Consider the following 16,374-nt stretch of genomic DNA (forward strand, 5'->3'; position numbering starts at 1 on the left):
TTTCGGCCCGAGCCCGGCCCGGGCCCGGGCGTACATGACCGAGACCAGCCCGGGCCCGGCCTAGGCCCGACCCGGGCCCGTGTTACTGAGCCCGGGCCCGGCCCGGGCCCGGGCGTTCATTACTAAGCTTAGTTAGGGCCCGCGTGAGCATGACCAGGCCCGGCCTGTAAGAAAAAAATCTCTTTTTTTACTTACAGATTGTACCGTATCTGTCAGTCTCACCTCCTCGAGGTTTGATCAGCTGCAGTATATGAGCAATAAAAGGCCGAAATCTTTGTTTCTCCCACGGGAACACCAGTAATCCGGCCCATTGCCTGTGCTACTATTCTTCTGGTGGTGCGCATGCACTTACCTTGATTTGTACGATATGGTTCTGTGATGTAATTTAGCATGCAAACATACAGGGCGTTTCATTGAACCAAATTTTTAAAGGTTGCCTGTGGCAGATAGCACAGTTATAATCTTTGATCTAAACTATTCGATGAGGCGGCCATTACTTCCACGAGAAATCAAAACGCCGAATTGAAGAATAACATAATTACGCTAATGAACGTTTTAATTATTATTTCATGGCACATATTTTCAATCAGCGAATTATAGCCGCCGAGTTCGCAAGGCGTATTCACTTGGAACGAATTCTCAGGACTAAACCAGTTTCGAGATAATTTTCAAAGTGTCTGACGAAATCAATCAAATCAATTTATTGTCCATTTTACATGCTGGACGGTCATTTTGGACTAAAAGCTACATATGTAGCTTGACGTGACCTCAAAGACCAGTACAGCAAACAGTGTGCACACATGCACAATAATTCACATATACTTCCAGCTGTCGCTGGAATTCCTCATAGACGAAATAGCTACGAACAGAAAGACAAAGAATATTTGCGTCACGGCGAGTTAACAGAATTGGAAAAAGTTTTAACAGAATGCATTTAGACAACACTACAATAACAATACTAGCTATACAAAACAACGCAACACCACCTATACAACATAGCATGAGACTGAATTTTACAAGATCAACATTTCCTAAGAAAACGAAACAGGATTTACATTATATACTCAGAACCACACACAAAGGCAGAATAATGATACATTACCAGCGACCAAAGTGTCAGCTCAGTTCTTTCTTACTGAAATTACCGCCATTTTTGTATCTGTTCAAAGTGAATGGTAGGTAATGTATTAACGACTGATGCTTATAGAGTGTTATGAAGTATGGAACTGACCATATCTCAGTATTTCTTGTGTTCGCATTAATGCGACGACGCTCTAAGGTGGCTAATTGTTTTGTGTAGTTCCAAGGTAATTCTGACATGGATGGCCTAGTGTATGGTCAAAACACCTAATTGAACATTTACCATAATTACGCGAATTAACTTTTTAATTCATTATTTTACGGTACATCTTTCAATCTACGAATTATAGCCGCTGAGTTCACAAGGCGTATCCACTTGGAACGAATTCTCAGGACTGAACCAGTTTCGAGACATTAATTTTCAAAGTGTCCGACGAAACGCATGGGTGTTCCAGTTCACTTTTTGAGGAAAACGCTGTTTTATGCATTGAAGCACAAAAGTAACTGGCCTTAGCGCTAAAATAATGCCATAGTATCGACACAGGTAATAGTGCGATCGCAAAAGCGGTAACATGGAAATGGTTTGAGGAGTGGTTCTTTGTATAATTTATTTTTCCTTACGCGGTAACAATGTTCATTTTTGCGGAAAAGAAAAAAAAATTTCCGTAGCTTTCACTGGCGGCGCAATGCTAAAGTGACAGCGGAGATGATGGGCACCTAGCTAGTGCTGGCTTTTGGGCTAGACTAAGTACTACCAAGTGATTCCCAGCATTTCCGGAATTTATTTATTATTGATTGATTATCGATTAGCTATTGATTGGCTATTTATTGTCTATTACAAGATATTGGCCACGTATTTGGGATAGGCTAAGCGCTACAAAGTTATCCGAATTTATTGATTATTGATCCATTATTGATTAGCTATTGATTGGCTGTCGATTGGCTATCGTAAGGTATTGGCCACGTATTTGGGCTAGGCTAAGTACTACCAAGTCATCCCCAGCATTTTCGGGAATTTATTGATTATTGATCGATTATCGACTAGCTATTGATTGGCTATCAATTGCCTGTCGATAGACAATTAGTCCCCACCATTCTTAGCTAGACTTATCCAGGCTCAGCTTCGCTAGTTCACAGGTGTATGTGCCATTGCGCTTGGACCCGTTCTGCACTGCTGCCAGGATCGGCCCACATTTTTGGATTCAGCGGACACATTAGGCCCGGCTGAAACAGCTCCGCTGTTAAAAATGAGAACTTCATCTGTTTTACTATTTTCTTTGATAAGATATAGTCATCTGATAAGATATACAGTCAAGAGAGCGGTGTGGATCTGAGAACAAACGGGGATAACCGATATTCTAGTTGACATTAAGCGGAAAAAAATGGAGCTGAGCAGGCCATGTAATGCGTAAGATTGATAACCGATGGACCATTAGAGCTACACAATGGATACCAAGAGAAGGGAAGCGCAGTCCAGGACGGCAGAAAACTAGGTGGGGTGATGAAGTTAGGAAATTCGCAGGCGCAAATTGGAATCAGCTAGCGCAGGACAGGGTTAATTGGAGATCGCAGGGAGATGCCTTCGACCTGCAGTGGACATAAATATAGGCTGATGATGATGCTGACAGTCACCTTGCACGTGTCACTTCAGCTTAGCACTGAATGCATTGAACCATGCAATGCATAACGGTCGCGTGTTCTCGAAGGCCTACTTAGGCCCTTCAATGAGCGGGCCCGAGTCTGGCCCGGGCCCGTGGCTTCAAGCCCGAGCCCGGCCGGGCCCGCGGCCTCAAGCCCGAGCCCGCGGCTTTAAGCCCGGGCCCGACCCGAGCCCGCCGACAAACGCTTCGGACGGCCCGGCCCGGCCCGGGCTTTCGGGCCGGCCCGGGCCCGTGCAGTGCTCTAATCTGAGCGGCGGAAACACCGCACGCATACAGGTATGAGCCGCCTGCAGAATTCTTTCAAGGCGCCGCCGACCGCACGCGGCCGTGAAAGTACACAGTTGGTGGCGGAGTCAAACGCCCCCCCCCCCCCCCCCTCCCTTCCGCACTGCCTTCCTGCGTGCGCGAGCAAGATTTGACCGCGATCGGCGGTTCCCCACGCGCGCAGTCGCAAAACGCACAGTTGCTGTCAGTGAACAACGCCGCGTCCCCCCCCCCCCCCTCCATCCTATCCCCTCATGGCCTTTCCCACGACGGAAGACGGCGCGTTTCCTGGCATCTTCCCTCTCTTCCGTGGGCGAGATTGAGCGGCGATCGCTGGGTCCCACTCGGACGCTTTCACTCGCACATACAACAAACGGCGTGCCGCGAAGGTTTCATCGCCCGTGGTCTTTGTACGGAACCTCGTGGCGACGGCGACGCTGAGGGAGCGGAAAGCAAGCGCACGTCTTCCAGTCGCGCACAATAAAGCCCCTATATTTATAAAAGTAGCGCCATTCTTAGATCTTGCCGCCACCGCGCTCACCCCGGCGCTTCCTCCTCGCCCTCTCTTAGCCGCCTCCTGTCGCCCCAGCCTCCTCCGCTCCCCCATTTGCCAATCCGTGTCACGTGGAAGTTCGCGTCGCGCTTTTGTATATTTTTTTCTTTCCAGCGCGCTCCGACTGCCATTTTCGGGCCTGTGCGACGAAAGGGCTGTACGCACAAACGGATCAAACGTGTTAGGGACAAGAACTTCGTTGTGATGGCATGCTGCTGCGCCTTAAGTTGCCACAACCGACAAGGCGAGGGCAAAAGGCTTTTTTTGTTTACCATCCGGCGTGCGCAAACGCTTGCTGCACACTTGATATTTGCGCCGTCTCGCATCGTCGCGTTGCTACTTCCAAAACGGCATTATTAAGACCAGTTACTGACTGACGAAGCAAAATCGCGCCTCAAAAACGTCTCCGCAGGGCGCGATCGAAGTTTTCCTCGGATTTCCTCTGGTAGGGCGTTAGCTGTCGTCTGCCACGGCAGGCCCGACGCAGGCGGCGCCACTGTCGATATCACCCCTCGATCGCGCTGGTCGCGCCGAGCGCGATAGTGGAACGGAGGAGGAGGGAAGTGGATGGCGCTACTTTTTATATATAGGGGCTTTAGCGCACAACGCTCCGGAGAGGGTTTCTACGCTGGCGGCCCGAGCGGCTACGCGCGCCCACCTACAAGACTCCTGGGGGAGGGCAGGGAGGGGGAGGGCGTTTTACTCAGCGCGTATCCGCTCGGGACGCTGTATCTTGATAGCCGTTTTATTCGGAGGCAGATTCTCCCTATAGGCTGTGTTTTCGAGGCCTTATTCGCGTTGATGCGAGCGGCGGCACGAAGGTCAATTCGCTCGCTGCTGCTGCCGCGCTTACTCCCGCGTATTGACAGCGAATTTCTGTGGTCATCGAGAGAGATAGATGTGTTGATGTTTGCTTTTGCGCGCGTGAAACCATGCTTGTTAATTTAGTTAGTATGCCATTGTATACAAGTTTATATGGCCGATAAAACTACTACCTTTACTTCGTACAGTTGTCCACTACTTCGCTGTCGCAATCGATGCTTCCCCTTTCGGGCGAAACTGCAGCTTCTTTCGTTCCATCGCTTCTTGCGCGGTCCTCAACTTATTCATGGGTGCCGCCGTGCTGGATTGAGCGAGATTTCCGTGTTGTATACCAGTTACACGCTCAGCGGCAGTTTCTCGTGGTTCGTTTTGTGCTAGCACAGTCTATTTAGTATCCCGTGACGTCTTCTAATAGGGAAACGGTTTTGTGAGACGTACTAAAGTGATTTAAATTTTTGTTGGCGTTTGAGCCTGCGATCAGCCTCGGAGATCAGCTGTGTATTTTTTAAAATTTGTTGCACGTATGTGACCACACTGCATCATTCTCACTGCAGTTCTAAGCTGTGGTTTAGCAGCAATGACTACTTACGAAACATATGGTGATCCTAACAACGTGGGTGTCAGTCTGCTGCAGAATAAGTTGTGTTGTTTACTTCGACGAGCGTACGAACTCATATATGTAGGTACATTGCGAGACTGTATCGTTTGTTGTACGAGGCTACATCTCACGAATAGAAGTTTTTTTTGTTAATAATAACAGCATACCGTACAGTCAGAATCAGCACTGTACACTTTGGACGCTGCGGACTGTGCGAGCGTTCAAAGCGGTGGTAGATATTGCATTATAGATCTGTTTGTTCTTAGACCCTTTTGATGGCGATCCGATGGTGACCATCAGTTTTGATCACCTGGCGATGTGTCCATTGGTTCCCACAGCTGCTTCCGTTGCTTCCGCCTTTACACTCAATGTACATGACGCGGGTGCGGCTGAGCAAACGTCTGTTTTGGCGGACATCGTCGACAGTGACTGGGTGGATGACAGGAAGCTTTGTACGCAGCTTTAGAGGGCATGCAAGCGCTTTCGAGCTCATTACGCCTTGTCGAAACGTTGCGAGCAGTGTATGCGGTGTAAGTAATACAAACGGAGCTAGAAATGTATTCCTAAGACGTTCAAACTGTTCGCCTTCTGAATTAAGTCGGTATTATAGTGTATCTTGCTCTTCATTTTATAGTTGCCAACACTTTAAAGCAACGGCTTGTTATGTTTCTGACTCAGTAAGGACCTTCTGTGCTGTCGCTATCTGAATTTTCTTGCCGCGCAGAATTAAGGCTTGGAACGTAGATGTTCTGTACTTTGTGATAGCTTGCAGCAAAGACGCATTATCGCTAGTAACTCGCTTACTCTGTGGACCGTCACACAACGTCGAACCGGGAAAATTTACGTGCATCGGTGTACTCGTCACCCGTTCTTCAGTGAATTGATTCTGTTCACTTATTCTTGATATACTTGAGCAACAGAGTTTGCGTAAGGTTGAGTGTGTGTTGGGGTGGATGTGTGTATACCGTGATAGGAACTTACTTAGCCAGGAAACAGCGCTTCTCCATTGTCATGGTGAAACAAGCGGTGCTCAATTTTGACGAAGTTCTGGGGTTTAAGTTGTTTCTTTGGAAGTTAGTGATAGAACGCTGGTAGACGATCCATTTAAAATAAAATGTTAAATCATAAAAGACCGAAAATGAGCACAATTCCAGCGGTAACGAAACAGTTAACATGGGCAGTGCTGAGGCTCGAAAAAAAACGTGCAGCTAAACCTAAAGCCTGACTTTATCACATACGACTTCTCGAGTAGCTGAGAACACTTTTGCTATTTTGCACAACGCTCAACAGTATCGTTAAGGTGGCTCAGCTTGTATTCCAACGGCCGTTGTCCAATGCTTATTCTCATATGTGCACGTCATATCTTTCTCGCCCTCTTGACCAGCCGGCAGAAGATTGACCTGGTCGTACTGCGCACCCACCTATCAGGCAGGGATGACGCCGACCCTTCGTGCACCGTCACCGGATCCAGCGTGTGGGGCCGCACGTTGGCCGACTATCAGCCCAGCATGGTGAGCGCATTAGGTAAACGCGGCTATTAGGGAGTTTTCGAGATAGGTGGCGCATAGTTAGGGAGCGTTATCGGCCAGGCGTCAGACTTGAGACGTATCGGTCAGACTTGTGACGTGGAAGAGTGTGCTGAGAATATCCGGACAGGCCCCCACTGGAAAGTGAAAGTGGCAAAGTTTAACGAGCGGACCCTCTCGAGTGAAGCTTGCTTAGCATGCCTCTTTGAGGCATTATCACCCATTCCCTGCGAAATTATTGCCCTCAGTGAGGTTAGAAGAACTGGGGAGGGTTATACAGCACTGACTACCGGCCACGTCCTCTGCTACAGAGGTCTGCCAGATAGGAGAGAATTCGGAGCAGGATTTCTAGTCCACAAGGACATAGCGGACAACATTGATCAATTCTACAGCATTAGTGAGAGGGTAGCAGTCGTCGTAATAAAGCTGAATAGGAGGTATAGAATGAAGGTTGTACAAGCCTACGCCCCAACGTCCAGTCACGATGATGAAATACAACAGCTTTATGAAGATGTTGAATTATTGACGTGAAAGGTGCAAACTCAGTATACTGTAATCAAGGGTGACTTCAGTGTAAAAGTTGGGGAAAAGCAGACTGGGGAACAAGCAATTGGCCACTACGGTATCGATCCTAAGAACACTAGAAGGGAACTGTTACAGAATTCGCGGAAATCAATAGGCTCCGATTAATGAATACTTTCTTCAGGAAGCGCGGTAACGGGAAGTTGACCTGGAATAGCCCTTATAGAGAAGCACGAAATGAAATAGATTTTATATTCTCTGCCGATCCCAACACAATGTAGAATGTAGAAGTGTTCGATATGGTAAAGAGAAGAGACCATAGGTTTGTGATGTCTAGGATTTCTCTCAATTTGAAGAGAGAAAAAGGAAAATTAGTGAAGAACGAACTGGCCAACCAAAAAGCAATAAGGGTAAAAGCAGACTAATTCAGGCTGGTGCTCGCGAAAAAATCTTTAGCTTTACAACAAAACGATGAAGATAACAGAGAGGTAATGAGTGAAACCGTAACTAGGCAGATTTCACAAGCACCAATTAAAGTGGAAGGTAAGGCGCCAAGGCCACCAGTAGGTAAGCTCTCCCAAGTAACAAAAGACCTAATAAAGAAACGACAAAGCATGAAAGTGTCCTACTCAAGAGATCAGATAGAATTCGCTGAGCTGTCAAAAATTATCAAGATTAAAGTAAGGGATATTCGAAAATATAACGTGAGAATGAATGAGGAAGCAATAAAATTGGCTGCAGAATGAAATCAATAAAAAAACTTGGCGTGGGACAAGGCAAGATGTATACACTGAAAGATAAGTAAGGTCATGTCATCAGCAATCTCCATGACATAATAAATGCAGCAGAATTATTCTATACTGGCCGGTACAGTACCCAGAGAACGTACGCTACGTTCATTCGAAGTAGTGATGAAACGGACACAGAGGCTCCTTCTATAACAAGAGAGGAAGCTAGATGGACCTTGTAAAGTATGACCCTGGAAAAAGTGGGAGGATAAGATGGTATCACAGCTGATTTAATTGAAGATGGAGGAGATATCATGCTTCAAAAGCTTCCGGCTCTTTATATGCAATGCCTCACGACTTCAGGTGTACTCAGAGCTGGAAGAATTCCAACAATATACTAATCCATAAGAAGGGAGATTTTAAAGAATTGAAGAAATGTAGGTCCATTAGCTTGCTTTCAGTATTGTATAAAATATTCACCAAGATAATTTCCAATGCAGTCAGGGCTACACTTCACCTAATTTGATTAAGAGAACAGGCTGGCTTCAGGAAGGAATATTCTACAATGGATCACATCTATGTCATCAATCAAGTAATTGAGAAATCAGAGGCATACAGTCAACCTCTCTATACGGATTTCATAAATTATGAAAAGGCATTTGATTCAGTAGAGATACCAGCAGCCATAGAGGCATTGTGCAATAAAAGAGTACAGGAGGCGTACGTCAATATTTTGGGAAATATCTACAAAGACTTACAGCTACTTTAATTCTGCACAAAAAAATTGCAAATATACCTATGAAGGAAGGGGTCATGCAAGGCGACACAATCTCTCGAATGCTTTTTCACTGCATGCTTAGAAGTATTCAAGCTATTGGACTGAGACGGTTTAGGAGTGAGGATAATGGCGAATATCTCAACAATCTTTGGCTTCGGATGACATTGTCCTGTCCAGCAACACTGGAGATGGATTGCTACAAGTGATTCAGGACCTTAACCGAGACAGTGTAAGTGTGTGGTTGAACATTAATATGAAGAAGACAAAGATATTATTCAATAGCCCGGCAAGGGAAGAATAATTCAGGACCGCCAGTCAGCCTGTATAGTCTGTGCAGGAGTACGTTAATTAGGTCAATTACTCACATGGGACCCTGATCATGCGAACGAAATTTAGAGAAGAATAAAGATGGGTTGCAGAGCATACGGTACACATTACCAAATCATGACTGAGTGCTAACTACTGTCGTCAAAAAGAAAAGCGTACACTCATTGTATTTTACCGGCGCAAAAATATTTGGTAGAAACTTTGAGGTTAACAAAGAAGCTAGAGAATAAATTATGGACCACGCAAATAGCGTTGGAACGAAAGAACTCGCTGTTTAGCCGGATAGGCGAAGCATTGATTGCAATAGCAAATTATTAGACAGCTATATGAAGGAAGGATAGTTTTATCGGCCGTGCAAACTTGTAAACATAGACATGCTAACTAAATTGACAAGCATGGTGTCACGCGCGCACAAGCAAACATGAAGGCATCGCACTCAATGACCGCGGAAACTCGGTGTCATAATGCTGGAGTGAGTAAGCGCGGTTGGAGCTGTGAGCGAATTAGCGAGTGGACCTTCGTGCCGCCGCTCGAATCGACGCGAACTAAGCCGCGAAAACACAACGTAGGGAGGACGCTGGCCTCGCCGAAGTTGGCTATGAGAATCAGCGTCCCGAACGGGGGCGAGTGGCGTAGAACACGCCCTCACTTCTCCCTACCCTCCTCCCGGAGCCTTGCAGACGGGTGCTCGGAGCCACCGCTCGGGACGCCCAGAGTACAGCGCCCCCCCCCCCCCCCCCACTCCCTACCCCCCCTCCGGAGCGTTGCGCGCGACTGGAAGACAGCGCGTTTCCTTTCCTCTACCCTCCCTTGCATGTGAGAGATTGAGCCGCGATTGCCGGCTCACCCTCGCACGCTTTCACTCGCACATGCAGCATACAGTGTGTGGAGCCCATTTTATCGCCCTTGGAATATACAATGAATCTCGTGGCGATGGCGACGCCAATGGCAGAAATCTGCCTCTCGTGTCCATGTAATTGCTATCACCGTAAATTAGGCGCATGAGAATGGCCATCATGATGATCGGCCAGGCGTAAAAAAGAACGCAAGAGCGCACTAAAGAACGCTAAAAGCATGCGAACCAGTAGGGGCTTCTGGTATACGCAAAACTGCTTCGGGACGCTGCTTCTAAACTCTCCAATAATTATACAAAGCTTTCGTCCAATTTACTCGCCGTGGAAGCGATAATGAGAAATGACCGTTTGCTGACAGTTACAACCATTAGAGGAAAGCAGAGAATGAAGCTAGCGAAAGCACAAGGCAAATTGTTATGTGCAACTGAACTGTAGAGATAGCAAGGAAGAACGAAATGCAAGTGGATGAAAAGACAACTTGTCACCGGTGGGGTACGAACCGACAAGTTCGGCATCACGCGTGCGCCAGGCCAGGCGTAATAGGCCAGGGAGTGTAGTACGTGAATTCAGGAGCAGACAACTGGCTGTCGAGTCCGTGTATGCTGTATACCTCAGAAGGTTGGTTTGCTGGGTGAGTTGGCAATGCATCCTTGACTTAGACAGCACGAAATAACATATACGGATGACAAGAAAACACAGACACAGCGCAGTAGCTTGAAACTGCGCTCCGTCTATGGTATTTTGCGCTGCCTAAGTCAAGGTATGCTACCTCGTGACATCAGCGCTGCCAAAGTCGAGGCCTTCCCTATACAATGACAGAGAAGGTTAAGAGGATCCGAGGGGCTAGAAACTTTCTAAAGCGCAGTTTTATTTGCCTATTCTCCCGAACCTTAGTGACTGCTGCTGCTGCCACGCTGGGCGTTGCTGCTGCTGCTTGCCTAATAACTTAGTTATGCAGGATCGGCTTATATGTAACCTCATTTGTACTATACCAATGCAAATATGCTGGCACCTGGCTCGGTTCTCTACGCAATTACGCAGTCAAGCAGCAAATGGTTCCTAAATATCATCACTGCCACAGATATACCGGTAGGCCTGTTCGTGCTCGTGTTTTATGAATTTTTTTCTTAATTTGAAGGGTAAAAATTGGATGCTGCTTCTCAAGTTGATAGCCGGGAGAAATCAAGTTTCTTTTGGAACCATTCCAAAATTGATTTTCTTTCGGGTTAAGCTTAGAACTGTACTAAGTAATACATTATATTTGTTGTTGTTTTCTTTCAGTTTGTTTTATCGGAATGTATCACGAGCTCCTTAACGCCAACGCGTTAGAACTAGAGATCTGTTTCAAGCTGGTAATCGGTGGGACATAGCGTTTTCTTGCAAATACTTGGAACTTTGGCGTTTGTTTAGAAATTAAGAAGCAATAAGGACAGTAAAGAGCATTGATAACTTCTAGGACATGAAACATTTTATTCAAGGAAAGCTGGTCATCGATGTTTTACACATCTGCTAATATACATTATCATCTGCGTGCGCAACATGTCGGTCTCCATCCGAGACCTGTCCGATCTGTTAACTTATTTCAGCTGAGAGATCAAAATATGTTGGGATGTGGATTTGGAATTCGGGGAGAAATCGAGTTTAACCGGATGCTCTCGAATCTCGTTCGGAGTGTAAAAATCGTGTAAAATCGGCTTTCATCCGAAATCTAACAGCCCTAAATAGCGCCATCAAGCGCAAAATATTTATTTAATGACCATGCTTGCTATGCCTTCGTTCGCCAAAGTTTGGCGCGTCTACTCGGTGAGTATCTGGCCGACTAAAGTGGACTGATCCTGGAGATGGTGTAATTGACCATTGCGCTATATTCAGGGCTGGCCCACTTTACACGGTGCTTCTAGCAAGCTAGGTCGATCCCGGTAACAGTGGAATGCCCGGTCATGGGTCCTATGGTCGGGGTCTCCGCGCATTGCCATCTTTCCTGGCAGCCGTGATGCTGTAAAAGGCTGTGCAGAAGATTATCAGCTGCATAACATTTAACTAACCGCTTCACGAAAGCTCTGCTTGACATTGATTTCAATATGAGCGTTGGCTCTTCATAATTTTGTTAAGTTACTACCATAGCTGGCAGTTACTAAAAACTAACTTTGTGGTTGTAACTAACAGAAATCGAACTTCTCGGATCACCTTATTTTTCTCGTTCACTAACCTGGATTTTAAACGGGGAATACGATCGGTGCTTGAATGGTTTTTTGCATCAGGGGCCTTTGTGATGCCGAGGATTGGTGCGATGTTGCTCTGTATTGCCCCTAATCACGGTGTACGTGCTCGTGTCCGAACAGGTGGACACCCTGAACTACTTGGAGAAGAAGCTGAAGCCTTTGTCGTCCGAGTCGCACTTCTGCGTCTCCATGTCGGCAGCGGCTCGACGTTACGTCCCGGTAGGCCTGGGTGACAACGCCAAGAGCTTCGAGCCTGGCTCCCGTTGCAAGGCGTACGATGACTCCGACTACGCGCGGGAGATCGACAGCTTCGCCTCGGTACAATGTTTTTTTTTTTTTTCGGCAGAGTTACGAAACAGCGATTGCATGCTTCCATGCGTTTGAAACAACAAGTCGGGTAGCCTGTTTCAGTGACGCAGCCACCGTGAGGTACGCAAAACGCCTTCTGAGTGCTGCAGATACTGCTTGAGCACTATAAGGAACATAAGGGACGTAACCAAACACGGTAATTACATTTATTCACGGATGTGAAAGCTTACATGCCTAACTTATGTTAATCCTAGTCGCCGTCTTACGGTCTAATTTTAAATTGTGCCAGTGGATCCGTTTGTTTTGCAAAGGGTGTCTGGGCACTAAGGTAAAGGTGCATCCCCCGTGCTAGTGGTGACCAGGACTCGAGCCCGCCACACTCGTAGGTTTGGGCTCCCGCATTTGCCTAAATTTTATTCGCTTGCGCTCCCTATGGAGACTGACGCATTCCGCCATGGTCAAATGGGTCGAATATCCTTTGTCTTGCTGCCCGAGTCTCATCACGCCATTTTTGGGCCCTATGTGTCGAGCGTGGGGGCGCCATATCCGAGCAAGCATGAATTGTTTGCGAAACGTTGCGCAGTTGTAGGTCATATAACGCCTAATGAGCACTGTTCTGAGTTTGATGGGTTGTACCTTACCCTCTTCGGTCCTCTTGCATCCAAATGGGTACATCGATTTTATTCTTTTTCAGGATTAGCTCAGCTACAATCAGGTAAAATAACCAACTTCGATTTTAGGTCCAAGGTATGCTGAACTGTGTGAAAGTGTTTTAGACGCATTGCTGCTGCCAGCTTTTGTGAAACTTCCTACCGTTGTCTTCGCAGACGACAAAAGCCAACCATCAAGTCCCTCTCGATTACTGTGAGTTGACACAAAAATAGGCGATGCAGCACCAACAAGCCAACGTTCAAGGCGATGTTAGATAGTCCTCAATATCTTTTGGCCTATAAAAAGATATTTTTTTTATCGCCAGAATCATGAGGAGAGGGTTACTTTATTCATACACAGAGATGCCGCCTCCAGCATCTAACCGGGGTATTTAAGCGAAAGATGCTATGTTCACGTCCATAATTCAACCCGTTAGTAAAAAGAACCGGCTTCAAAAGTTGTTAGAACTCCGAGTGGGCTTCGCGTCTGAGGTAGATACGATGGCTGAGGGCGCTCAGCGCTCCCGCTCGGGTGCAAAAACGTACTATATTCCTCTCTGAACATTGAGCGAGATGCTGAATTTAGCTCTCACTTCCCTCTCGCTTGTGTCACGCAGGTCTGCAGCGACGCGGAATACTCGGCGCACATCAGGCGGGACGAGGTGCACGAGACGATGCATTCCTTCCGACTCAGTCCTCGCTCTGCGGTGACGTTCGATAGCGAGGATACGATATTTGCTAAGGTGAACAAAAGTGATTGATTTTTCTCCCCATTCTTTTTTTCCGCGCATTACTCAGATAACTCCTTCTAAAATTCCCGAGCTCGAGTGAGTTCACGTAAGAAAAGTGTCATTTGTCTGATTGTAACTGACCCATTTCGTTTGATCACCAAAAAAAAAAAGGAAAAAGAAAATATGCAGTTTAAAGAAGCTTTGCCTGGTCGAACCAAGATTACATTTTTTTTCCAGCCGACATATTTGTTCCTCGATGTCACTGATCACCCTATACGGTCAGCTTTATTGCATTGTTTTTTTTTTTCTGCCTGACAAGGTGTATGCATGTTGTGTTTGCGATGTGCCCACGCGTGCACGCGTAGCTTTCCGTAAAGCAGGTTTTTTCCACCCTCCAGAAGTTCCTTTGTGAGGAGAAGCTAGCCTCAGTGATTCCTGCGCTTTAAGAACCTTACGTTGTGCGGTGGTTGCCCCGTATAGGCGTGGAATTGGCAGCGTTACCATGATGAGTGTAACCATCGTTAGTCCAGTGGCCAAGGGAGAGGAGGCAAACACATGAGATCGTTTCTCCTGCGGCAGTTTACTTCTAGCTGTCTCGAGTGTCCCGGGTGCTTTTTTTTTTTTTTGTTAATCATTGGTCGCAGTGCTTTTGCAGTGCAAGTGCTGTCGCGTCGTTGGTCTATTATTAGAGAAAATAAAAATACGGCAAGGTGTAGCGTAAAAAAAATAATGATGGGGTTTTTCGTGCCAAAACCACGATCTGATTATAAGCCACGCCACCTGGGGTTCTTTAATGGGCGCATAAATCTAAGCACACGGGTGCTTTCGCATTTCGCCCCCATCGAAATGCGGCAGCCGTGGCCGGTATTCGATCCCGAGACCTCATGCTTAGCAGCCCTATGCAACCACGGCGGGTGAGGTGGCGCGTTGTTGCAAAACAAAAAAGAAAAAAGAGAAGGCTAACCAGCCCTTCTTATACCGGAAAATGGGGGTAAGCGAAGCTTGTCCTGGATGCAGCTAAACTAAGCAGTCCTTCTGCCGAAAAAAACTGGGGGTCAGCGAAGCTTGTCCTGAATGCACATAAACTAACCATGGTGCGACGGCTGCAATGGAGAGAACGACGTCACTGGCGGTATGCCCGGAGTCCGCCGTTGTCGCTTGCGTTCCATGTCTCAATTTTGCTCGGCGGCGTAGTTAGCAGCATTCGCCCGCCCATTGCCGCTTGCGATTCTTCGAAATTAAATTGCTTCAAAATGAACCCTGTCGGTTACGTAAGACAATGAATGGCTCTTACCGGAGAGGCCGTAAACGCGGCCTCTGCATTACGACGAGAGAAGTGCAATTATTCTACGCTGGAATGATTACAGTAGGATACAACTTAAAAATGCAGTAGTTCGCAACAAAGGCACACGGAGCGCGCAGGGTTGTGTTACTCCACCAGCCAATCACGCAAGAAACAAAATCGTCGTCATGCGACCTTTTCAAGATGCAGCCGTCCTTGATACGGCTGTACTTGTACTTGTGCGTTCCACTATAACAAACGAGTGAGAACGTATAAAATTACCCGCTAATTTTATTTTTGTGGTTACAGCCTTATTTGGCAACAGGGAAAGCTTAAAGTACGAACTATTTGCAGTCTCACGGAGGAACAGTGGCTGGCGGTTACGAGGGCGTGGGCGGGGCTTCAATGCAGACTTAAGTTGCATCCGACTATAGGCGGCAACACAGCCAGCTGTGGAAGCAGACGACGACGACGAATGTGGGAGCAGTGGCACGAGCACAAACCGAGGAACACAAAGAGCCAACTGTGGAAGAAGACGGCGCTCGAGCCACTGCTTATGATTACAACTTTTGCGTACACGGACGCCACCGAAATCTGGACATTAATTTATAAAAGCTGCAAGTGAAAAAAAAGTTTTTCGACGCAGTAGAGTAATGACGTAGACACGCGGTTGTTTTACCGTGGCATGTGCGTGTCGTCGCAGCTACACGGGTTAATGCGCTGCCAAATTTCGTCCATCATGACTACTAACATAGCTAAACATAAACCGGGATGTTCCGTCTGCATTAATAGTAACCTAACATGAGACTTTTCATTCTGCACATCTCAGCACGCTCTATAACTTTTCAATACGTGGTATGCCCTCAGACAAATTTTAAATAGTTTTGTATATTTGAGCGTAACTAAATGGCTAACACGTAGCCTTTGAAAACTGGTCTAAGTAAATGAAGCCAAACGATGAAGAACATAGCGTTGGTCTTATTCGTATAAGGTGTGCCATGCAATCTATTTATAGACAGTTTTCATAAAAACGCGCTAAAGACCATGACGAAAGGAGCAAACACATAATGTCGAGTGCTGAACTCTGAACTGGCTTTTTTTTTCAGACGGTTTTATGTGTTCCTTCCGTCCTTATGCTGAGCGCGTTTTTATTGCGATAGCAGTTATATGGACACTCCAGGCGCATTTTTTCCGTCGGCGTCACCGTGAGGTTCCATATAAAGTCCACGGGCGATAAAATCGCCGCCGCGCCGTATCCTCTATGTGCGAGTGAAAGCGTGCGAGGGTGAGTCGGCGATCGCGGCTCAATCTCGCGCACGTAACAGCGGGAAGCTGGATGGAAGCGCGCCGTCTTCCAGTCGCAGGCAACGCTCCGGAAGGAGGGTAGGGAGTTGGGGAGAGGAGGGGGGGCGGGATTTTTACTCCACGCCGCCCGAGCGACAGCGCGCACCCACCGAGCCGCAAGGC

The 16,374-nt window shown here is 47.0% G+C and overlaps 1 protein-coding gene across 1 annotated transcript in view; it reads left to right on the forward strand.

The window, feature by feature from the left end:
* The first annotated feature begins 149 nt into the window (after positions 1-149).
* Positions 150-16,374, forward strand: part of LOC119432531 (uncharacterized) — a 44,394-nt gene continuing 28,169 nt past the window's right edge. Inside the window, exons 1-3 of the mRNA XM_049658279.1 lie at positions 150-166; positions 6,363-6,489; positions 12,056-12,253. Coding sequence (XP_049514236.1) covers positions 150-166; positions 6,363-6,489; positions 12,056-12,253 — 342 coding nt within the window. The remainder of the gene's footprint in view (positions 167-6,362; positions 6,490-12,055; positions 12,254-16,374) is intronic.

Source organism: Dermacentor silvarum, chromosome 11, assembly GCF_013339745.2.
Source record: "Dermacentor silvarum isolate Dsil-2018 chromosome 11, BIME_Dsil_1.4, whole genome shotgun sequence".
Lineage (NCBI taxonomy): Eukaryota > Metazoa > Arthropoda > Arachnida > Ixodida > Ixodidae > Dermacentor > Dermacentor silvarum.